This window comes from Folsomia candida, unplaced genomic scaffold (genome assembly GCF_002217175.1).
Source record: "Folsomia candida strain VU population unplaced genomic scaffold, ASM221717v1 Fcan01_Sc048, whole genome shotgun sequence".
Taxonomy (NCBI): Eukaryota; Metazoa; Arthropoda; class Collembola; order Entomobryomorpha; family Isotomidae; genus Folsomia; species Folsomia candida.
The window spans coordinates 526,984-551,375 of NW_019091240.1; the positions used below are offsets into that span (position 1 = coordinate 526,984).

Consider the following 24,392-nt stretch of genomic DNA (forward strand, 5'->3'; position numbering starts at 1 on the left):
CGTGTGTGTGTTATGTTATGGTACAAGTTTTACCTGCCTGCCTGCCTGGTGGTGTAGTGACAGTCTTTAATAATCTAACAATTTTGTTCTCTTCTTGTAAGTAATTCAATCCTTTCCATTCCACGTTTGATGGAGAATACCACACCAAAAGACATCGCATCCATAAGACATAATAAACCTGCGAACGAATGAGTGAGAGACCTTATTATTGTTGTTGTTAATATACACACCAAATGGATACGAGCAAAGATAAGCACATAGAATAAGAATGTACTAGACAATATCGGTGCAAATGTTCAGCTGCTTTGAATTATGTGTTGTTCTGAATGTGGTGGTGCTATAATAAGTATGATGATTTGACTGGGTTGGTAATAGTTGGTTCGTGCCAGTGCCGAGAACATTTTACTCTCTTATCATCCATTGAAGAACATTGGCTGACAAAAGTAATGTAATCTGAGTCTTAATAGATTTTTGTTTTGCAAGAAAGAAATTGATCTGTTTTCACAAAAATCCATTCCACAAAAAACGGTATTTGTCCTGTCAAAACCACAGACGAAAAAAATCTGGTCGTGCCTCTATCGCAGCCGTCGTATTGTCATCGTCCTATCGAAGTTCTTTAAGATTGGACAACGCCATCGTCATCATGAAGAAATCATCAACACATGATCCCTTATTTACTTCTTCCACCTAGAAATACAAAAAGTCTACGTCGGGGAAAGGAGGAGGAAAGCGTTATACATTCGGCACTGACGACGTGTTTGATCAAATTTCAAGATTGCACTACTACAATACAAATGTGGCTCAGAACCAACAACCAACCAGGGAGATCAACCACCACAAATTATTTCAATTTCTAAGAAAAGCAAAGCATCAAGTGTTCATGGTCACACTCTTCGATTTAACCCATCAATAATGATGAGTGATTCCAGTAATAAATAAGCAATTGTTACGTATGTAAGTGTTCCATTCACTCGGAGGAGAGGAAACTATGCAAGGAAAATCCGAAGACAACAGAATGCTCCACACCAACTTGCCTTATCATCATGCCTTCTGTAAATCAATAGAACAATGTAAGTTTTAATCCTCTCATTCATTGCATTAAGTCCTCTTTTATTTGTAGATTGTGTACTACGTAGTTTATTAAGCTATCAAACCAGAACCATAGTACGTCAATATGTAATGTACCTATACAGCATTAAACTCTAACCATAACGTCAAGCACATTGCAATTTTCGTAATTTTCGGGCAATATGACAAAATGGAATCAAGAGTTATAATTTATACCACATCAAATGGTCGAAATACAATTATCCTGTGCAAAAAGTATATACCACAAAATGAATCGACTCGGACTTTAGATTAGGACAACGAAATCTTATACGCGGAATCATTTTTTGGAAAATTACTCTGTAATGAAGTATTAAATAATTAGCTTTATTTACCCGTCTCATATTGTAAGGAAGGAATTAATTTTAGTTTAAAAAATGTTTAAAATGCATAAATGTCGTATTTTTACTTGAATCGGAATGAATGACAAAAGACATTTATGTTTTACATAAATGCAAATCATCATACTGCTTCTTCCATCCTGTTGCAAGAGCTCCATTATTTAAAGTTAAATTTAAAGCCCATCAAGTTATTTATTGTTTAGCTCATTCTGTCTGCCATATAAAATATTTATGAAGAAATATCTAAAAACAATCCTTTCTGTTCAAGTATTAACCAACCCTTTTCCAGCATTATAGTTAACATGCACATATTCAGCCTAGCATCTCTCTCTTAACTTCTGACTATTTAGTATTTATTGCTAACCACCCTTTTTTGCGTCGTTCCCCCAAAATGGTCTCTTCCTGGTTCTTCTTCTTCTTTTTCTTCAGTTACATGAATTCAGATCGTAGTCAGCTATATAGAAGCAATCCATATGAACAAAAGAAACGGAAGGGATGTAAAGGTTTCATTTACATCAGAGATTCCAACACAGGGTTATAAAACCTGTCCGCTTTAGTCCCTTGTCATGGTAAGCAGACATTATATACATTTATTTTATGCAGAGCTTTGTAACTCTGACTAAGGTTAGTGGTCAATCTGAAGTAGGTATTCTGCAAAGCTGGCAAAAGGGTCACCTTCCAATATGCTTTGCTCCACTTATCAGGAAAGAAAGGAAAAGGGTAGGACACCAGGCCGCATACTGACATATTATCACCGGAAGAAGTTGTGGAATTATAATAATAAAAGGAATGGATTTGACCTATGCACAGACCAGAAGCACAATGCATAACAACGTTTTATGAATCGTACTCGTGTGTAGGTAGACCCGAAGCAAAACTATTAGGAACACTGTTGTGGTTTGGTTGGTTGGTTGGTGGAGAAATGTAGAAATTTAATAGCAACCTCAAAACTTTGAGACTCATTAGATATTTACATTACATAATTTTATTATTATCGACAACTTCACTTACAGCTCTACTACTCACTGGGTTGGTTGGTAGCTTCTCTCGTCACCACCACAATAATTCATGACGAAACCAAAAGGTTTCACAATAATTTATTTCCGAGGTTAAAGCACTCATCGCTTTGCAGAATATTTTATATTATTATCAAACTGTCTGCTGTGTCTACAGCTTTTACTACTTTTTCGTCTTTCTTCACTTTGTGGTACGTACATATGTACATATCCTCCTCCATGGAGGGATAAGAAGACGACGATAGTATGGTGTCGAAAACTGAGTATGTATTCCTCGACTTGTGTTATGTAGGATAAAATTCTCATCGTCATTTTCACCAGTAATAGTAAAGCTCGAGTCAGGATGAGATGGTTTATAAACAGGAGCAAAATAATAAAGTCATCAAATTTTGTTTGCGTTTCCTCCTTTCAAGTTTTTACGTTACATTACACACTTGGATTTCTTGTGGATCTTCTCTATCTCTCTTCTTCCGAAAGAAACTCCGACCTGAAAAAAAATATGCGTTCCTCATTTCGACTTAAAAAATATTGGATGAGGGAGGAGGAGGAAAACTGCTTATAGATGAGGAGGAAAGAGTAAAAAATAGTGATCATAGAACTTAAGAGCGTATAAAAACTCAGTTAAATAAAATCTCTTAAAGTCCTCCTCCACTGCTGCTGGTCGTATAGGCATTGCAAGTGCTTCCGTTTTTCTGTTTGCCATCCATCGTGGTCTCGTCGTTCATTTAATGGATTCGCATATGACTGGAAAATATGTCGAGAAAGTTGAGAGATCGTGCGTGAATGAATTATTGTACATGAGGAGCAGGGTAGTAAATAGGAGGCTCGGAAATTCATCTCGATGTACCGATTGTGTACATTTTTAGGAATGCGGTGAAAACAAGCAGCCATTTTCATCTCTCCTCTGATCTGTTTAAGTAATAAAGTTAAAAACTACTACGGGACGACGATGAACGGAAGGAAGAGGAGAAAATAGAAATGTGGACGAGTTAAAGACAGAAAAGATGTAATATTTGGCTGGGGTTGGATTATTTATGCATGTTTCGTGGTGGCGATGCATGGCGCAGAGCGTAGACATATTAATACTTGAGTTTTAGCTGGAACAAAGCCGTGAAATTTTGGTGTACACATAAAAATAAAAAGCTCTTTGGGAAATGGAAATTTGATTTTTTATTTATAATTTTTGATAGATTTTTTTCCAGTGCATACTCTATATTCTAATTTTTCTTTTTACAATCACGAATTTTAGGCAAGAGAGAAGATTGATCAATTTATGTCCCTATGCACATGTGGAGCTATTTACGGGCTTGTGATAGAAATATTCTAGTCTCGGAGTTAAGCCCAATGTCGAATTCATTAGCATCAATCACAAATAGATCAAAACAAAATTTCTTTGCGCGTGTGAATATTGACTCATAATTTAGACCTGTGATTTGATCATCCTCTTCAATTACCCATCCGTTAATTTCATTTATTTGTCTGATGTTACTCGAACAACGCCAACGCCAAGCATCACGCTCTTGCCTTTGATCTCCTTTTTTAACATCTTTTGATAAATGTCACGCCACTGCCTGAAGCTGTTTGTCGTAAGTGATTTTCTCAATAAAGCATTAGGGATTCAAGGACACTGTAATTTTGCAAATGAAGAAAAAAAAATCCCGTTCTGTAATTCGGAAATTTGGCAGAATCTTCATGTCCAAAGTAATAGTGTGTCTTGTAATTATATCAGAATAATAATAATTGTAATTTGAAATTGTGATTGGATAGGGTGATTAACGTACATACCCCATAAACATTGAACTATGGGCCATAGCTGGAATTAGTCAGGGAAGTCTGGCAAACCTCGGCGACAAACTGACTTTGGCAATATTAGTCAGGCCAAATCTGGCCCATATACATATTCCCGTAGTCCGACATCTGTGGGCCAGAGTCGCCGCATAGTTTGCATCCCAAAGTCTGGCAACATTGCGGCAGTTATTATCCGGCCCACTTTGGGGAAACATCTGAGCATTATTTCATCTTTTTGTCAACGGACAACATTATTTTGGCTCCGTCAGTCATTATTTCTCGCACCATGGCCATTAGTATTTCGAAAAAATTTTGTGTTGTGCAATTTCTAAAAGAAAATTCTTTTGCTGCCGTCCCCTCTAAATGGATCATTGAAGAAGAAGGAAACTTGATGTGCAGGTGGCCAAGAGGGACACAACTATTAGATTTAATTAAGAATCCTGATAGCATTCCTAAGAAAACGTGGAAGAAACTAGGAATCAAATTATTCCGGTCCTTCGGTAGTGGTGAGTTCAAATTACATTACATTCTGTTTATTATTTGTGTTCTGGATTTCTAATGTAATAAATATTGAAAAATTTACAGATGAATACGAGTTAGCAAACTTCAATGTCGACCAGGCCAAAGTAATTAGTGGAGGCGAGAATCAAAGTGGTTCGCTGTCCAGCGACAAAGACGAGGTCAACGAAACGGTCGGAGTTAAGAAAACAAATAATATAATATCGACTGATCTGTCCGTTTCTTCATTAACTGCTCCACCGCTAGGTAATTTAATTGCAGCCTTATGTCATAATTATGGTTGTGCTAATTTTATTGTCCCGATAGATTTTAATCAAGATTTGGAACTCAGTCCTGTCAGCCCTACCACTTCAAACAATTTACAGGAACCAGTGATTTTGGTGGATGACCAGAGAGAAGGTTTTACACAAAATGGTGATAATAACTCTCAAAATGCACCTGATTTGTCTACTCCAATTTTAATTCAAACCCTTCCTTCAGAGTCTGACAAAGGTAGTTAAATAATAAATTGGCATGCTTTATGTACATATTTAGTTGTCAATTAACGTAAAAATAAATTCTACAGTGTTTCAAGAGACCGTGATAAAACTTTTGGTGGATCTCAAGACTGAAGTTGCTGTCCTCTCAAGTAAAGTGGCATCTCTAACTAAATTTGGAAAATTAGACAATATAAGTGCATTTCCATTTGAGAATGAGATGCAATATATTAAACGAACATTACGGTCCAAGCGTCATCCAATGCAGCAAATGATTAATAGAATTCACGAGAGGCAAAATATTCACAAAAGTAAAATCCCAGTAATTTATAAAGGTCTTGGGTTTAGTTTAAAATCTGGTTCCGTCGTTACTTGCAAGAAAGGGAACAATGTGGTCCTCTTGAATAGTGGTGAGTGTGTATTAATTAATTATATTAATAATGATATATGTGAGGGTTTTAAATTTAAAACAATTAAAAGCTTGTATGATCATCCCTGTCAAAGTCAGAACGTACACATGTACTTATGTGCAGATATTGACACAAACAAGATACAAAATGTTATATGATTCCTCATTTAGAATTGGACACATTTGTGTGTGTCGCGCTACTTTAATTTATGTTCTTTTAGTGTATCTAATTAATTTTGTTAAATGTTATTCATAATTTTTGTATGTAGCTGACGCTTAATTTAATTCAATAAGAAATAAAAACATATATGAAGGATATATATAGTATATATTTCTCTGGCATTCGATTGGCACATCTCTGGCTGACATATGGCATATGAAGCGAACCCCCAGGCCGAAGTATGGGTCACTTCTGGGATTACTTCGGCGGTTGATATGGGCCAAAGTTGGACCAGTCGCGAACCATAGATGGTCAATCTCTGGCTATTCCTTGGCCCTGTGTTAGGCTAAGTGCGGCCCATCTCTGGCCGACATCTCTGGCACATAGCTTTCCCTGAGGTCAAATCGGGTTCTAGGCCAGACTTCACCCACTTGCATGGGCCATACATGGGCCAAAGATAAAATGTTTATGGGGTAGGTAAAACTAGATTACAACCCGAGTTATGCAAATTCATGACTTGTGCATTATCGTGTAGGGGTAAATTCTGCACAATTGGATCATCATCATCATCCGCGTCCCCTATATTTTAATGTGGTTTCGTAATTACAAGTTATTTGAATTAGCCCTTGAATCTCAGGAATTATAATAATGTTGGGCTGAACAAATCATGCTTAGTTGTTCAGTATGTATGGATGTATGTATATGTATGTATGTACTGCTGTAAACGAAGGTATGTATTTACGTAGGCTGTCCTGTCGATAACAACTCGGTCTTAACAGTGTTAAGTTAACACTCTTCTTTCATTTGGGAAAAGAAAACATGAGAAACTTGTCAAATTTTACTTTTACAAGTTACACAAATAACTGAAACTATACACAAGTCTGTCCATGCCGTCTGCAAGATGCGATAGCGGGATCATGAGATGAGTCATGCACATTTATTCCCTACAAATCCTTCTCATCTTTTCTTCTTGGACTTTTGGACGCTACTGTTTTTCTTCCTAATGCACGATGAAAGACTTTTGTGCTCGTTGTGTGGTGACAAATCTTTCAATTATTGCCCAACTCATCATCATGCTCCAAGAAAGAAAGAAAGAAGAATAGCACAATCTCGACATATTATTTATTTATAGGAATCGCTTAATCCTTTGTTAAGAAGAAGAAGAAGAAGAACTTGCATAAAACGGAAAACAGTTTCATGGAATAAGTTCTTCTCACCCTTTGTAAATTGGTCCATCGCATCGCCACTATTGTCAGTGCCACTCTTGTTTGTCGTGACTCATTCTTTCCTTCCTTTTACATGCAATAACTATAAAATTTAAGTAAACCCTTCCTCCTCCAAGCTCTGTTTTTCTTCTGCGTGTGTAATGTACCAACCAACAACTCTTTCGTCTCAAGTCTGTCCATTCACTTGTACACGTTTTCAGCATGTACATCTTCTCCTCTGGTTTAAAGGTTCCTCTTTAGTTTAGCTAGTAGTTAGTTCTCCTTTCTTCTTCAGTTCTTCATCCTCAACAACAACTATGCTTCAACTATGCAAAACGTTGACCACAAAGAGTGAGAACCAAGCTCAAGTTTAGTTTAGTTCGAGTTCCGATTCGGATACAATACTTTGCAACTATGTTAATCAGTGCTGTATAAATACTTTAATTCTCATGTGAATTGATCGCATATCTTATTTTTGATCCGTGTGCGCATCCTGCATTGGTGTCCGTCGGTATGCATGGAATATTCGTGGTGACGAGGAGTGTAGAAGCATTTCGACAACACGACAAGTTTTGAATTTAGTAAACGGCTTTGTCAACCAGGTTGTATTGATACGTTGGCCATTGTGATTGTGGTGACCACTCGTAAATGACTTGTCACGAAGGTGTGAAAATGCAGGAAGAATGTGATTTGATAGCTGCTCCTAAAATGTCAACAGATACAGATCACACGAAAGTATTCTTGGTGTCGTGGTGAGTTGTTCAGTCATTTGATAAGTAAACATTATAAATGTTTATGTTCCTGCGTCCGGTTCTGTGGTTGTCACATTTTATTGCTTTTCTTGATTGCAAATAACACATATATTTACAACATAATACACACACAGATTTGAAAACGGGGCCCACACAATTCCCTTTTGAATAATTAGCACGTATTTATTGGCGGTAGGCGGTAGGATAGACATTATTTACGTCGTGATAACCTGATGTGCCCAACATGCGTGTGCAGTACATCGCTCGCTTCCTAAAGCAGATGCATACGACAAGACGAGCTTTGAAGAGTCAAATAGAGTTCTGCGGTAAAGTGGTTCATTGAAATAAATAGAATTGGAGCGAGCAGATTAGATTAGCTGAATTGAACGAGGAAGTTAAAAAGTGCGTAAATTAAATTGGAAAAGTGTTTTATCTCCGTGTTGAGCATGTGTGTGTGTGCGAGGATGAGTAATAATACGTACGTACGTATGTGTAGAAAGAAATGCATAAAAACAGTTTCTGGAAGGAACATATCGCTCATTATTCGTCATAAAGTTCTTACGGTTTTTGATATGATGCAGTTGTAAAACGACGAAAATTCCTTGCGATGAGTCAGTAGTAAAAGATTGCATGTATCTAAACTCGTCCACTTCCACTTAATAATGTCAATTTAGATTGTCTGCTTACTTGCAAGATTTGTAGTGTTGAGGTTTGTAAAGTCCGGTTCATTACTTGAGTTGTATTTAGCAATGGTTTTAATATGAGTCGAGTTACACATATTAAAATACGAAGTTAAAGAGCGTGGATCCACAAGGAAAATAAATTCATGTGTAATGACATCACGATAAAGCAATGAAGGAAATAAGAGACTAAACATTCTCGTCTAGAAAACGTATAATAACCTGATTCATGCACTCTCGTTGTGGAGGAGGAGGAATTTAACGAGGAAACTGATCAGGGAGCGTCCATAAATCACGTGATCGATTTTTGGACAATTTTGACCCCCTCCCCCCCCTTGGTGACAGGTGGTGATAATTTCGCTACCCCCCCCCCCACCGGTCACGTGACAGGAGATGATGCTCAAATTAAATCATGTTGTCCGGTATAACAATATTTTTTAGATCATTAATCAAATTAGAGCTACACTACACACATGTGTACATAACTATTTAATACGCCAGTCGGACATAAGAATTTAAGTCGAAGCAAGTTTCTAAATATGCAAAATGAAAATCAAAATATAACGTGCGCGTGGTATGCCAACAGAGTTTATACATAACTCTCATGACATTTATTGGCATATACAAAAGTTATAAAAAAGTTTACTCATGTCACGTGACATCTGACCATCTACCCCCCCCCCCCCCTCGTGATAATTGGTGACAAATTTCAGACCCCCTCCCCCCCTCTAATCGATCACGTGATTTATGGACGCTCCCTCAACCAGTCTAAAAATTTCAAGTTAGATTGCATATGAATGTTAATTGACCGCTGGGCTGGGCAGACATGTGTATGATGATAGTGACATAATGCAGCAGTTATCGTGCAACCTTATCTGTGCTACATGTGTGCGTTGAGTTGAGCCATAAACTAACTATGCATCCATCTCTTGTGTCTTATGATTGTGCGTAGCTCATCTTGAAGGAACCTTCACAACCTACCAGATAGCACTCGAAGAGATGGAAATGCATGATTACTTATTGGAGTGGAATGAGTGAGTGAATGGTTGTTGAAAAGAGAAAGTTAACTTTGGTTTATTGCAGCAGAACAACAACATTTAAAGCAATTTATATCTTCAACTTGGCCGGATGAGATGCCAGAACTGAGATCGGCTCCCAGAAGTGTGAACGATTGTAATATTTAACTCTAGGACGGATTTTTCTTCCAACTTTTGAGCATAGTATCATGAGGTCTTGAGGTCATGCAGGCTTAAATTCAGTTGGAATGACCTCACTTAGGCACTAGAATTGGAGGTATCATAAAAACATTTTCCAAACTTATTTATGTATGATAATTAATGTGGCCAAAGCCTGGAGATTATTAATAATCCAACCTTTGATGAGTAGTCTATGGAATAATAAAGGAATTCGACATGAATAACCTAACGCTGGCCTTCCATTATCCTCGATGCATTATTGCCACAACAAGTGCAAAGTCGGACCTGTCTTAGAAAAATTTACCTGGTGACCTTAATAAAGAACTCACCAGCATGCTGGGTGTGAAGCTTAAAGTGTCTCAGAAAATTGAAAGTGACTTCCTAATTTTTGAAAATATACATTGGATAAACAGTGCGGATTTAAAGTGGCCAAATCGTTCCCACTTAAGAGCGTCAGTCTCAGTAAGAGAGGAAATCCTGCATTGACTGAGGGCGAATAGGTAGGAACGTTGATCTTTTAATGTCCAAAATTGGGCATGAGATAAGAGTTATTGGATGATTGACATAATCACGTTACTCTTCAAATAACAATAGAAATAAAATAAATGGTACGAAATTTCATAATGGATTTAAGACTAATTAGAAATTGTTATAAGTAGAAGTGAAACAAGTATAATTACTCGTTGCAATTATAACTTGTCCCATTTTCTAAATAGATTCAGCCAGATAAATAATACAGATTTTAACTGTCCGCCCTATAACTTTTTCTTGTAATAACTAATCAAATTCGAAAATTGTTGCAACGGTGATTAACTACGAGGCCAGCGGTATGGTAGCAATTCGCAATAACGGGACACATTTTTCTTGCTTCAAACACACAAAATTACACACACACACACAAAACGTTAAGATTAGACGGCGTAATTATAATTTGGTTAGTCATCACAGCACATATATCACATAATGAGCAGTAAAATAATAACCAAGTCCTTGCTGACATAGGGAATGTGTATGGATTACAGATATCGGATTTTTTTCTTCTTGGTATCATCAAAAAATCATCATTGTTACACGTTCCACTATTGTTATTAAGCAGAGATGTATCGATAATGTTTAATATTTCACTCGTGTGTGTCTCCCTCTCAAGAAATACTAATGGATTCAGTAAAGGAGAAAAAGTGATTCAAAGCGTGGAGGCATAATAACGACTTTGGTTGGACATTCTCATTTTATATCAAAGTCAATTCCACATCCTTCGCCTGTCTTGCTCTTGTCATACGCATCCCATCATCATCCTTATTGTTTCTTCTTCTTGTGCATATTCCTCCCAAGCAATCGATAGCCGAGCAAGAGTGGAAAAAAGTAATAAGATGGGCCAGAGGTAAAAGAATTACCGTGGGGTTTAGTCAGTCAGCAATAAGTAAATGGTCTGAGCCGCACATGCCAATAATCAATCAATATTACCACGATCAGAGGAAAGTATGAGAGAAATCTAATAATATGCTTGGTGTAACTGGCTTACAAAATATTATATTTCATACTTTGTTACCAGCTCGTACATAAATAATATTGGTGGAGGGAGATGTTTCAGTTTTATACTGCGTATTCTATCCCATTGGACAATTGCATTGTATCCACGCACCCATCAAAGGTAGATAGTTTGATGTATGATGTAAAGATGAGTTTTTGGCCAAAGGTTTAAGGTTGCGAGAATTTACATAAGTCACAAAAAAAACGAAAAGTCGAATGGAGAATTATCAATCATTGATTGTTTCGCCGAGATGAATTCATGTGGAATTAAAGGCGAAAAAAAGTTGAATAATTTTATTTCGCAAAGGCATTCGAACTTTAATTATTCAACCAAACATAGTGCATAATGCGTGCATGCATGATATATAAAAGTTATTAATCAACTCTTAAAAAGTTTGTTCGTTTTTATGTAAGGCAATTAAACTGATTTTATGAGCATATTTGTTGCCAATAGCTGTAAGTGATATGCAATATGCATATGTATCTACTAATAATGGTAAGTGGGGATATATTCATACATGTGATCCTGTCGTGGTCCATTTATAGTTGCAACACTTAAAGAATCTTGTAACAAAGTCCAATGCATTAATTTTCTTGGTGCACACAAACGTTATTATTGCTCAAATCTGGCGTAGGTAGATGAAAGATAGAAATTTCTAAAATTGAAAAAAATTATACATTAATGATGTTTCCCTAATCTATTAACGCATCTCTTTATGTTTGTTGCTTTGTAATTATTGTTGCATTAAGCACCACATATAATTTCAACTTATTAGCGAGACTGCTTCACATCCCTGCGATCATCATTATTATTCAATTATACGTGTCTCCATTATTTTGAGCAGATTTGCTTATAACCATGCACACACACGTCATTAAGCCAATTCGATCCCTTCTCGGAACACTCAAGGATGTGATTGAAATTGCAGGGGTTGAGATTCTAAATGACAAGACTTGTTCCGAGCAATATTGTTCTTTCACCGATCATAATTTATTTTGAACCAATTCATCATTCCGAGCACGTGTAACATATTAGCGATTGTGGAAAAATAAGCTCAAAATAACACAAATTGAGAGCAAAATCGTAGAGGTGAATCGGACTTCCGACTCAACCAGGTTTACCCGGACCTGATCCGACTAGGTTTTGAAGGGTCGGGTATGAAACAAGTCGGGGGCTCGGCCATTCTCAAAAACAGTGACCCGACGCATCTCTCAAAAATGGCTAAATTGGCTTTCGGAATAATAATAATAATGAGCACACGAGTTGTTTTCTTCTCATCTTCCCTGCTCATTTCATCGGATGAGTGGATTTCAATTGAATATTATCTAAATCTCTCAATCAAATCATGTAACTTTTCCCTGTCGGTCAGTTTCTTGATCTTTACATAGTCTTCAGATTTGTGGCTTTGCTTTGTCGTACGAGATTGAAGGATTCTTCTCTAGTTTTATAGTAAGCGAAATCTTCTGTGTAGCGAGTTTGATATAACAAGACTTGTATGTTGGTGGTTATTTTGATAGCTTTGTGACGAAATTGGTATCAAAGTATTACGGAACGTACGTATGTACATACGTACATAGGTCCTACGTACATACGAGTGAATAATTAGCAAACCCAATTCCAGAGATGAATGTGATATATGCAATTTGCAAGTTGCAATTATTATTTTTACACGTTTTGTTCTGCTTGTTACAGATCTGCTGCTTGATGAGAGATTCCGGATGAATGACTTTTTATCCCCACCACCACACCACCACGATTGCTACTACAACATCCAACCAACGTTACAAAATTAATAAACCTTCAACCCCATAAGACGGGACCCCCACCAAGATAAGAAAAATAGAAGAAAGCCTTCTCGCCACGATATTATTATTACTACTACCACTTCTACACACGTACATACTGTTCATACAAACAAGCCACCGACCGAAAGTCACAACTTTTATAGATCATCATTCCATTTTAATTTTACGAAAAGAAAGAAAAGGAGTCTGAACAAATTGCCAGTTCATGAAGGGAACAAGTAAAGTCATGGAATAAGTACAACCACATTCTTCTCTCGATTAAGACTTGAGAGTCCTGTGAAAAGAGTATAATTGGAAGAAGAAGAAGAAGGCGAAGAAGGGAAGGAAGAACATTTGGAGGACGGATAGCAAAAAGGTAAGAAAATAACAATAATACCTACAATTTCCGAGATACGATTAAGAATTGGATCGGAAATGAAGCTTCACTCGCAGTTTTCCTCCTAAATCTCTGTCCGCTCTCATTCGCATTATCCACTTCTTGTGTGATGCATATGTATCTAAATGCATATACGCAGTACCAGTAGTGTAATTGGATGGATGCAAAGTTAGGCGCAATTTTACAACATAAATTTTGTAGCAACAACAATAATAATAATGGGAACACATCATGCACTTTACGGGATGAGTTGTTGTTATGATTGATAGGCTCACGAGAGATGCTACACACACAGAGACCGGAAGATGATGGTGAAAGCTCATTGCTCATGCAAGCCGTAGTACATAGCTCCTGCTGCATAATTAGGACAATTGTTGCACGGCATGAGTTTATTTTCAGTAGTTTAAAAGCTGTTAAGCAGTGCTGAACAAGGAGGAGGCACAAAAAGACACCAAGAAAAAGAAGACGAGTCTCGTCTCTCTCGTAAAAAATCTCAATATCGCGACAAAAGAAATGAGTTAACCTTTGTTTTTGTGTCGCCACTCTTTTCCTCACAATTTGACAAACACAGAGAGGAAATGACTTGCGACTAAACAAATTTCAGATTTCAATTCAGTGACGAGTTAAATCGCGAACGAAAAACAAGTTCAATAAATCAAGGTGTCACAAAGGAAAATCTAAATTGAAATACAACCTCGTCAGAAAACGTAAAGTGTGATTAGGAAATTTGAAAAAGCTTGCACAAAATTATCATAAGTTGTGCAAAAAAAACAAGCCGTCCTCTATTCGACTCAGTCTCAAGTGTTAATTAAACTTCAATTATCTGTCACAATCATCGTGATCGTCAAGGGAGAAGAAGAGAGCAGGAGAGCAAACAGAGGGTCGGGTTCGCAATCGAGTCCATTTAGAACTGTTTTTCAAGAAATTTTCTGCTACCCTCGAAGCAATCAGGTTTCGAAATCATGTTCACACTCATCGGTTTCACCTCGATCATCGGGTAAATAAATACGTATTTAATTAACTGTATGTGTAATTATCGAGATTGAATTACCACCATCGTCATTTCATCCCCTCTTCTTCGTCCTCGCACGCTTGAATAGCTAATGGAAAAGAAGAACAAGCAGGAGACCTTATCTGGTCGTAAATAATCCAACCTGCTCTCTGCAGGTGTGTACTTACACCGATTAAAATCACCCGTTTTCAATTTCGTTGTCATTATTATCTCGTCCCTGGTGGTTGTGAGCCGCCACTGAGTACCCTCGACCATATTTGCGACATCCATACCTCCGAAAAATCACTCCAGAGTGAAAGAGGACGGCTGCTGGTGGGTATAAAAAGGCGACAGAGATTGAGATCTGGAACAGTCCTCTCGGAACTGTGGCTTCTTCACGATCCGCACATCTTCTTTCCTCAATCTCGCTCGACCATCTCATCTTCAACCCCCATCACCACCACCACCAAGGAACGGCGAACCATTGCATTTCATCCTTCTGCCTGGAGAGATATTAATTTCATCCATTTTTCCATCCTTCCTCGCCAGGACAGCTCCACGACCAAGTCAGATTCTCATTCCGTTATCATTTCACTACTCATAATCAAATCACAACTTAATTATTCTTAATGATCATGTCGTCATTCTTGTCTGAAGCTTGTTAACAAGTCTACAAATCAGTAGTCATCATATCATCTCGTCCCTGGCCAATAGTTGGAGATTTCATTCAAAAAGGATGACCATGATCCGGCCGAGGTTTGGTAGATAGTTTTGACTTGATATGCATTTGACAATCTGCATACTCGCTTGATTGGGCTGCTAGAGAGGCAAAGTGAGACGAGAGAGTTATTACTCGGCTCCCCTCTCGTCTCTCTTTTGACTAGGAACTGACTGATAAATGAGAAGGATGAATATTTTGGTGCAGTAATAACCTATCTTGTCCATCCATGAACAAATTGTTATCTTAATCTCTCTTCAAACTATAACCATTTTGGTAGATGGATGGATGGACAAACTGACTCAGTCGTGTCCTGTTGTTTCATTTCATCACCGACTGCATAATAAGAACGTGCAGAGTTTGTCACACACTGACCGACTCTCACATTCGTCAGTCCAGTCGTCCTCTCTCTGTAAACTTGTGGGCAGAAGGAATAAATAAACAGAGTTTGTGAATTCGATACGATACGAAATCCGTTGGTGAATTTCTCACACTCTGTGGACTTAGTATTAGCATAGCTTAGTCCACCATATTCATCACAAGAACGGCAAGGAATTTACGTATCCTGTCTTGTGGGTGGTGTACATAGGATAAATAGTTTTGTGCCAATGTCCAACAGCAAATAGAACACTACAAATTTATTCCCAGTGAAATCATTTCAAGATCATCTCACCATAATCTAGCTCAGCAACGAAACAACTACGTACGTACGTGCATTTCCAACACACATACTTTTGAGTGCAAAACTATAAAATATATGTAACGAACAAATATTAAATGTTTTATGATTTCTCAAATTATTGGTGAAAACAAAGACGTATAAAAGGGGAATTTTGACGAAATCAATTCTTAAATTCCAAGCGTAATTTGATTTGAATCGTAATCTGTCATTGCATTGTACCGGCGGAACAAGAAAACATTAACCAGTTGACGCTGCAAATAGTCGTCGGTGAGTGCAAAACAAAGTATTTAAAACTTAAGCGTTGCGTCATTAACGAGAGAAAATATGTAGGTAATAGATCGGTCTGAATTCCAAGTACGTAAAAAAATCATAGAAACTGTGGTAAATACGTAATAAACTAAACTTAAACTCCTTTAATGAAGAGTTTTCCAAAATAGAAACGGGCAATATTTTTAAGTATGCTATGCGAACTATGTAATAGCCCTTTGTACAAAAACTGTGCATAATACTGGAATGAAACAATGTGCGGAAAGCAAGAAAGATGTCGAGATTCATAAACGTCCTTGTTACAATTAATTTGCACTTTTGATTCCCAAGTATTAAATATTTCACATCCAGGCAAACTAACAAGCAAACTACACAATGCTCTCTGTTGTAATGCAAAATAATATAAATCACGATCAAGGTTTCCCATAAAACATAAAGTGCTGATTATTATTATGATTGTCAATTTGGCATAACGGCCCCTAGAATTTAGACCGAGACAGAAGGAAAGGGTCATAAAAATTTAAACCAATTAAATGGTTGAATATGTGTTCAAAAAGGTTTACTACATTGTGCTTGCTTTATGCTTGGAATTGGTGGTGGTTAAGCAGAATTATTGCGGATGGGTCTTTTAGTGTGTCGAGTGGAAGTTGTCACATAATGGCTCCCAGTTAACAATGCCAATTCAATAAATTGCCATTATACGTACAGTTTTGAACCGTTTTTTTAGAACCAAGGGTTTGATTTTCAGAGATTTAATTAATGTGAGACTGCCTCTTCATTCTAGATCGTGCACGAGACCGAGGTGGTTCCTGAATTCGCTTACAACTGTAATCTGAATGACGAGTGAAATACAATTGAGAAACTATTATGGCGAACTGGACATGGTCGTATTTGCTGTTTTGACTCATTGTGTGCAACCTCAATTTCATCCTCTGCATGAAAAAACCACAGACTGCCTGCCTGCCTATGCTACACGGTATTTACCAAGTTATTTTTAATTTTCTACTTGTAATGGATGCAGGATTTAACGTTTAATTTGAATATGTGTTTAAATTTAATAGCTTCTCTCATTAAATCCCACCACCACAAACTGACTGTTGTTCCAGTTCTTGACCAACCAAAGCCAACTTCCTGGAGAGTGAATAATAATAAGCACACGAATAACTGAACGTGCTGCTATTATACAGCGATCGAGGAACGAATGGGATGGATAAGGCAGAACCAAACCAGTAAATAAACCTCAATTGCCAATTGACTCAAGTAGTACAACATAATAACACACACTATAATCTGCCAATTCATCATCGCTACCACCAGAACGAGAGAGAGAGGGAGAGAACGACTCAGTATAATCAATCAACACCAACAACAAATCAGAGTTCAATAATTACACAATCCAATCAACAAGTGGTCGTTAGATACAAAAATAAATAAATCGACAAATTCAGGGCAGGGAACAGACAAATCAGATTAGAAAATCGTCACTAATAATTCCTTCGCTTTTGAATACAATGTACCACAATTGGTGTAGTGGGATGGAATGTAGGAAATATGATAATTTACATGTTGTACGTACTTAATCTATATTAATCCGTCTGTTGTGTGAGGATTTGTTGTTGCGTTCTTGTATCCGAGATCATTGTCGATATTCAATACGTAATCGTGTGTATGTCCATGCAACACAGCAGCCTGTTCTTTGATTAGATTATCAAATAAGTGAGAAACATTTTTTGCATGAGTCGAAGTAAAGTGAGATCACGTAAAAATTCAATATATTCTGAGTGAACTAGACTATTTCAAGTATCAACAAGTGAAATTTATCTGTGATATCATCCATCTTTTGGGCAACCAAGAAAATATAAAATCGAAAAGCATTATAACGTCGTTAATATCTCGAATAAATTAGTGTGTTCTATACTACGTTGAAGAATCAAGGCTATTTTGTAAGACACATAATTTGTATACAAATATTAAATTATTCTCCCAAAACGTAAACTAATGAGCTGCTTTTTGTTGATGTTGTTTTAGAAGCTGACTTCCCTCGGGTTGCAAGAGGATACAATTTGTACCCTCATCTCATACAAGTCGGGGGAAGTGATTGATTTTAATAACGAAGCGTCGACCACAGAAGAAGACGGGGCAGTGGTCCCCGTTCTAATGGACAATAGAAATATCGGTGGAGGTCGTATGATGACCTCTTGGGCGGCCAGAATGCATCGCGGAGCTGCCTCTCTAGGAACCGTGGTCACTTCGTGCGGACATCCTTCAGCTCCTTACCCGCGTCGTATTGATAAGTGAGATTAATTTTTAATCATTTTAGTGCTTTTTAAATGTAAATTTCTAACGTTTGGACGCACAACTAATTGCAGAGTAAAATTTGGAGTTCCATTAGAAGAAGTTTGCAAGAATGACATTCCTGGACCATTGCTGGTACAAAATTGCTTGTTTTACTCTCAGAACTTCCTGCCAATAAATATTACAAAGAAAAGAATGCAAACTAATAATCTTTGTTGTTCTTTTGTCATTGCTTCAGATATTAATTTTGAAACTGAACAAAGAAGCACCGTACAAGAAGGATGTATTCAGAGCTCCTGGGCATCAAGGCAGTATGAAAAAGTTGATTCATTTTCTGCAAAATGGGCGTCTCGTTAACATTGATAACTTTTCCGTCTACACAATTGGTGCGTCTTTAGTCTAATAAATTTCTTTTGTAGATTCGAGAATCGAGATTATCAATATTTATCTATTTTAGCCTCGGTGCTCAAAAAGTTTTTAAGGAAAATTCCTGACGGGATTTTTGGCCGTGATGGGGAAGCACAACTCTTCCATATTATTGACATGACCAGTGTTGAACATCAGAGGGACCATATCCATGCGTATGTTAATTAGTTTTACCTTTATAAAATACTGTAAGGTTAAAATCGTACCAACTAACTGTACACTGGGCGTTGTTGCACATGCCAGTGTATCAGATTTCACGAGTGTCAGTGAATTGAAATTATTTTTTTATTTGAATCATATATTATAACTATTTAATGCATGGATTACTACGGCTGACGGCCATGATGAGAGTATTAAATTCCACGTATTTATACTTTGATATGTTTCAGACTGATCTCAACCCTTCCAATCTATACTCAACGTCTGATCGTCCTTTTGTTTGGAACTTTTCGCGTTATTGCTTCCAACTGCGAGCGAGCTCAGACGGGGATGACCTCAGAAGCGTTGGGGGTATGTGTCTGTGTCCTTGCTAAATTGGAATTATGTAAATACATGAGAGCCTAATGACAATAACGAATGTGGTTATTATATCAACTCGCAGGTATCTGTTGCCCCCTCATTCTTCCAAAGTTGTGTTTCCGATGGAAAACAAGCCAAAATGGAAGATGTAATGAAGTTCAAAGTAAGTGGGATTATTGTTTTCTTGGTATTATTATTGACTTTTGGTTGAAACAGTAGAAGTTGTTTGTATGTAGATAATAATCAATGAGTTTCGAGTCATATTAAAATATACCTAACCGTTGATATATCTAAGTGGATTTGATTAGTGTTGTATAGTAGTTTGTCTTGTAAATCTATTTCGTATTTCAATTTCTCACTTGTTCTGATTATTCAGATGTTTTTTTTCCTAGCGTCGGTTGGTTGGTAATTTGAGGAGGATGAGAATCCATTCATAATAGACATAGTGTACATATGTAGATTCTTATTCTGTGCAAGAGGTACCACCCACCCACCTTTTTGTCGTGGGGGTGGTTTTTCTGTAGTGTAGGTCATAAAATTTAAAGGTGTGTATTCTAACCAGATTTGTTTGAATTTGTCCTTATCTTACCCATTTATGACAAATAAATGTTGGTTCGTTCGCCGTTCACAAATTAGGCCGAGGTGGATGTAAGTCACAAAAATTGTTTCCTGTTCTCAAATGAATATAACATTACATTTGCTCTTTATAGTTTCTCCTTTGTTTTTTTAGCCCAATTGTCCAATCGTCCTTTCAATTTCAAAGTTTTATAGCCTCAGCGATTTTCATTACTTTTTATTCATATTGTTTCGTGCTCGTTCGTGGATGTGCAACAAAGTTGTTTGTGTGTGACTATTTCTGTCTTTGCTACACATAAATACATAGTGGTCAATCCTAGTAAGTATGTGACTTGTGAGTATGATGACATGAGGTCATGACCAATGTTTTTGTCGGATTAATCATGGACGTGTATTGTGTTATTGAGTATTTTCTGTTAATTGATCAGGATTATTGGGAATGTGGCAGTCATTATTGTAGAGAATACTGCGCTTTAGTCTTCTTATTAGTCGATTCGGATGGTATGGTCTTATTCATACGCAGATTAGCTTCAAGTTAGTGGCACCGCCAGCCTGAAATGCTTACATTGAGTTGAACTGATACAAAAACAAGATTAAATTGATATTAATTTGCTGAGCTATATACTTACTTATTAGTCTTGAAATCTCCTTGCATCCATAATGCTTGTGTATAGAATGGCTTCCAATGAACATGGCTGTGATTCTGCCGAGAGACAGTTTGACTTCTCTTCTCGAGAGGAGTGTTTACTTTGGTTAATTCATTTTACATTCAAGAAAGGATGGCATGCAATATGTTTGGCTACATATCCATGAGAATAGTGTTTTGCATGTCAGTCTTAGTTTTAGGAAGCAGCATACAAATCCCGATTGTGACGAGCTTTGTGGAAATGTGAATAATCCAATGTGTATTATTATATTATGTAGTCGCCTATATATATATTAATCTTAATATTGTTCTCATTCTGTGGAAAATCTCTCATCTTTTGTCAAACGCCTTACATGTCGACCCATAGCACATACTTATCTCGACAAGATATAACCCAGTGATATGATATGAACACCAGTGTTTAATGCAACCTCGCGTGTGCTTTCTCTCCTTACAGGTGGCAACGAAAATCATGAAATTTCTCATTGACAACTTTGGCGTGAGCAACCTCTTTGGCCGAGACAACTACGAGTACTATGCTCGCATTACGGGGCGAATCTTGCGGGTGGAGGAGGATTGGATCTTTAGCTTCCGGTACCCCCCAGACGCCCTCGTTTCCCGTGAGTCCCCATAATTTTTGTCCCATTTGCAGCATCCTCTTTTGTGTGCATAATAAAATTCTCCTCTTCTCACACGTTACAATAGATCATCTTAATACCATGTGTAATATAGCACACACACTTTTGTAGATTTTTTTTTCACCACAAAGTTAAGCTTATTTACTACTGATTCTCAATGATTCACCACTTCACAATGCGTCTCACTTTGTTTACGAAAATTTCCCTTTAGGAAACCAGATTTTATATTTCAGTTCCTTTCGAATAAAACAATGCTCGCTTTTCTTGAACTCACTTCTTGAACATGTATTTTTAACTGCCTATATTTATCACTTGTTTAACTCACTCACATCTTATTATTTACCTCATTTTACAATAGAAGAGGATGAAAATCCAGAACGTTGCTCCGGGTACAGCTTCATAAGTCCCATTATTAGTGAGTTCCATTGAAACCGTCAAGATAAACAGAACAAGTTGAGCATCATACATAACAGAAGACTAAAGAACGACGAGAGAACAAAAGAAACAACTTCTGCGAGAAAGACTGAGTCTGATTTTTAGGATATTCGATACTTTTACTACATTTACTTGATATTCTGTTTGTTTGCTGTACATTTGTTGAGTTAAGGTAGCATGTATTTGTATTATACGTAATCGAGAGTACGGGTCGCGTCGATCTGATTTACTACAACTTTTATATATCTATAAATGTATTATTGATTGATATTGTTGACTGATTGATTGGTGGTTTAATTATTTAGACCAATTGTCGCTTGAGGCTGAGAAACATTGGCTACAATATGAGTCGGACAGATGGGGGCTCAAATTTAATTTGGAAGGTAGATGACAAAAAGAGTAACTTTTATTGTGTTTATTAGCCGATTTTAGAGCAGATAATGCAATTAATTGATGTTGTACCCGCATTTGATTATGTCATCAATGTTGCATTTGCATGGTGAGTCAGTTATGCTAAATACTTCCTCTTGGGGTAACTGACTCTTGTGTGGGGTTGGGTGGGTGGGGGAGGGCTAATGTTGCTCAATTGTTATTGTGCTAATTGTTATCGGCACGAATGATGGGATGATATTTTTATCATGATGCATGTAAATATTTAGTTATGCATTCTCGTGCTCCAGTGACTTTGCTAGTCTTTGTTGAAAATCTCAGGTTAGATTAACAAATATTTGGGACCCCCTTTAAAAAAGTAGAGTTATTAAATTGTTGTAAATGAGTATCCAGCATTTTTTATGTATTTTGTAAAGCCTGTATATTATTGTATCAATGTTGACAATGTGTATTCAACAAAAGTTAAAAGTAACAAATGGTTACCAGAAATATTTCAACCTTACACAAAACGTAGGAAATAATTACTGTAGGAAAGTTAACAAAACAAGATTAGGAGTTAGTAAATTAATGGCTGCCGTAATTGGATTGAAGTATGAAATACATAATTGTTACGGCTGAACTGCATGTCTAAAGGAATATGTTAATGACGATTGACTGGATTTTCTTACAACGTTGGAATTATATAATACAGGGTTAAATTTTTATTTTATATAATCAACCCAACTCTTGTAACAAACATTTTAATAAAATTGATTTGTAGGCATTCGAAAGGAATTAGCGAAATTTATAGAAAACTGAAAATGAGTAACCAGCTTCTCAAATTAGGTATAAAAAGCGTAAAAGCGATGAGACGGATCCCGGACCTCGCCAGGATTGTCATTATTCCGATAACTGTACAATTACAAGTTACACTTTGAACCAATTAAGGCAGCCATTAATTATCCAGCCAGCTACTTATCCTATAGGTTTTTAGGGTATTATAGTACGATTTTTTATATGACTAGCTCTCCAACCGTTTCTTTCAAGTATTGTTAAATTCCGATTTATTATACATTAACAGTGCATAGTACAAATATTAATGGTTTCGTTTTTTAGTTCAGTTTTTTTTACTAACGCTGAAAGCATTTTGTACTGAAGTTGACCCAACCCGAGTTTTTTGTTTGTTATAAACTTGTGTCATTCACTGTAAAGTAATTGTTAACCTTGCAATTGAATAGTAAATACATTAGTAGTAACTGCTTTTGATGCGAATAATAGTAATAAATAAGGTTGATCAATGACTTAATTAACTGATTGAAGCATATCGTTTCCCATTTTTTTTTTTACTTATTATTATTATGCAAGCTTTGATTTAATTGAGTTGAGTAGTTTATGAGCCATTAAAGCAATCACTGCATTTGGCAAGAAATGGTGTCATCTCCTTTTCACCAGTGGGATGAGACACTAAAAGATTGAAGGTATTACTTACTAATTTTTGTTTATTTGCTGGGAATTTGGGGAAAATTTGCTAATTTTGTGTGTCCATCTCGTGTGTGCATGTAAAGACGTGGTGCAATTTGTTACTGGTTTTATATGTATGTTTATGTACTGCTAGGAATAACTTTGTATGATAAATGTTTGTATGGTGTGATGTGATGTATGTATTTATTTATCACTTATTGTGTGTGTCACAATGTTGATTGTCTTTTCGAAAAGTTTCTCGAATGGATCGACATAACAATTTATAGAGTCAGACTAACAATTGGTAGAAACAATTATGTGTATAAACCACAGGTCTTGATTTGATCGAGGTCATTATTAAATACTCTTTCGATCGAATACCTTTGATTCTCGCTTCCTTTCTCTCTTCGAAACTGTTCACAAAGTCTGAGCTTAATAACTGCTGTGCTCTTTGCCCCTCTAAATTTCTGTTTGTATGAAGTAGTGATTGTGGTCCAGCTGAGTATATATTTGTAGAATATTCGACCCCTGAAAAATCAAGGATGTTGAATTGGTGTCAAATAATAAGACTCGACTTTCTTTCAGCCATGTCCCAACAAGAGGAAAGCCACTCCACGCCGGCACTAATGCAAGTGTTGGACCGGTTAGACGCTGAAACTGCAGAGGCCAACAGTTCGTTAAATAGCATTCCTGAAAACAGTTTACTGGAGAGTTATACCAGGCTCAGTATTAGTTTGGAGGATAATGGATTGTTTAATGGAGTATCGGTGAGTGGTAACACTTTGGTTTCTTTTAGCTCAAAAGAATTAAAAACGTATTGACTAATTTGACTAATTGTAGGTGCACGAGAGACAAGTTGCCAGAATGAAAACGCGTTCCGAATGGTTTCTCTCTCCAGTCATTTGCTCTGGGATGACGTGTGTCGACGTGGATGGACCTGCAACCCCATTTTATATTCTTAAAGAGGATACTGGAAGAAATTTAGAAGCCTCTGGTATGCACGTGCAT

At 36.8% G+C, this 24,392-nt stretch overlaps 2 protein-coding genes across 8 annotated transcripts in view; both read left to right on the forward strand.

Moving 5' to 3' along the window:
- LOC110862067 (unconventional myosin-IXAb) overlaps positions 1-24,392 on the forward strand; it is a 27,384-nt gene continuing 2,992 nt past the window's right edge. The window contains exons 1-15 of one of the 6 annotated variants that reach the window (XM_035845207.1): positions 1-1,070; positions 12,873-13,340; positions 16,804-16,995; positions 17,081-17,962; positions 18,048-18,313; positions 18,389-18,449; positions 18,553-18,700; positions 18,772-18,895; positions 19,130-19,250; positions 19,342-19,422; positions 19,896-19,907; positions 20,939-21,101; positions 21,860-21,937; positions 23,970-24,151; positions 24,225-24,378. In XM_035845207.1, the coding sequence (XP_035701100.1) occupies positions 18,177-18,313; positions 18,389-18,449; positions 18,553-18,700; positions 18,772-18,895; positions 19,130-19,250; positions 19,342-19,422; positions 19,896-19,907; positions 20,939-21,101; positions 21,860-21,937; positions 23,970-24,151; positions 24,225-24,378 (1,261 nt within the window). In that variant the 5' untranslated portion in view covers positions 1-1,070; positions 12,873-13,340; positions 16,804-16,995; positions 17,081-17,962; positions 18,048-18,176. Of the gene's footprint in view, positions 1,071-7,384; positions 7,774-12,872; positions 13,341-14,727; positions 16,020-16,803; positions 16,996-17,080; positions 17,963-18,047; positions 18,314-18,388; positions 18,450-18,552; positions 18,701-18,771; positions 18,896-19,129; positions 19,251-19,341; positions 19,423-19,895; positions 19,908-20,938; positions 21,102-21,859; positions 21,938-23,969; positions 24,152-24,224; positions 24,379-24,392 lie in introns of those variants that run through there. The other 5 variants (XM_035845210.1, XM_035845208.1, XM_035845211.1 and 2 more) reach the window with 5 other exon arrangements.
- On the forward strand, positions 1,095-5,974 carry LOC110862068. Of its 2 annotated transcripts, XM_022111223.2 has the most exons (4): positions 1,098-4,758; positions 4,838-5,017; positions 5,078-5,263; positions 5,337-5,974. In XM_022111223.2, exons 1-4 carry the CDS (start codon positions 4,539-4,541, stop codon positions 5,813-5,815), a joined length of 1,065 nt encoding a protein of 354 aa, XP_021966915.2. In that variant the 5' UTR covers positions 1,098-4,538; the 3' UTR covers positions 5,816-5,974. The 2 variants fall into 2 exon arrangements, with proteins under 2 accessions (XP_035701106.1, XP_021966915.2); XM_035845213.1 differs by having other exon boundaries at positions 1,095-4,758; positions 4,838-5,263.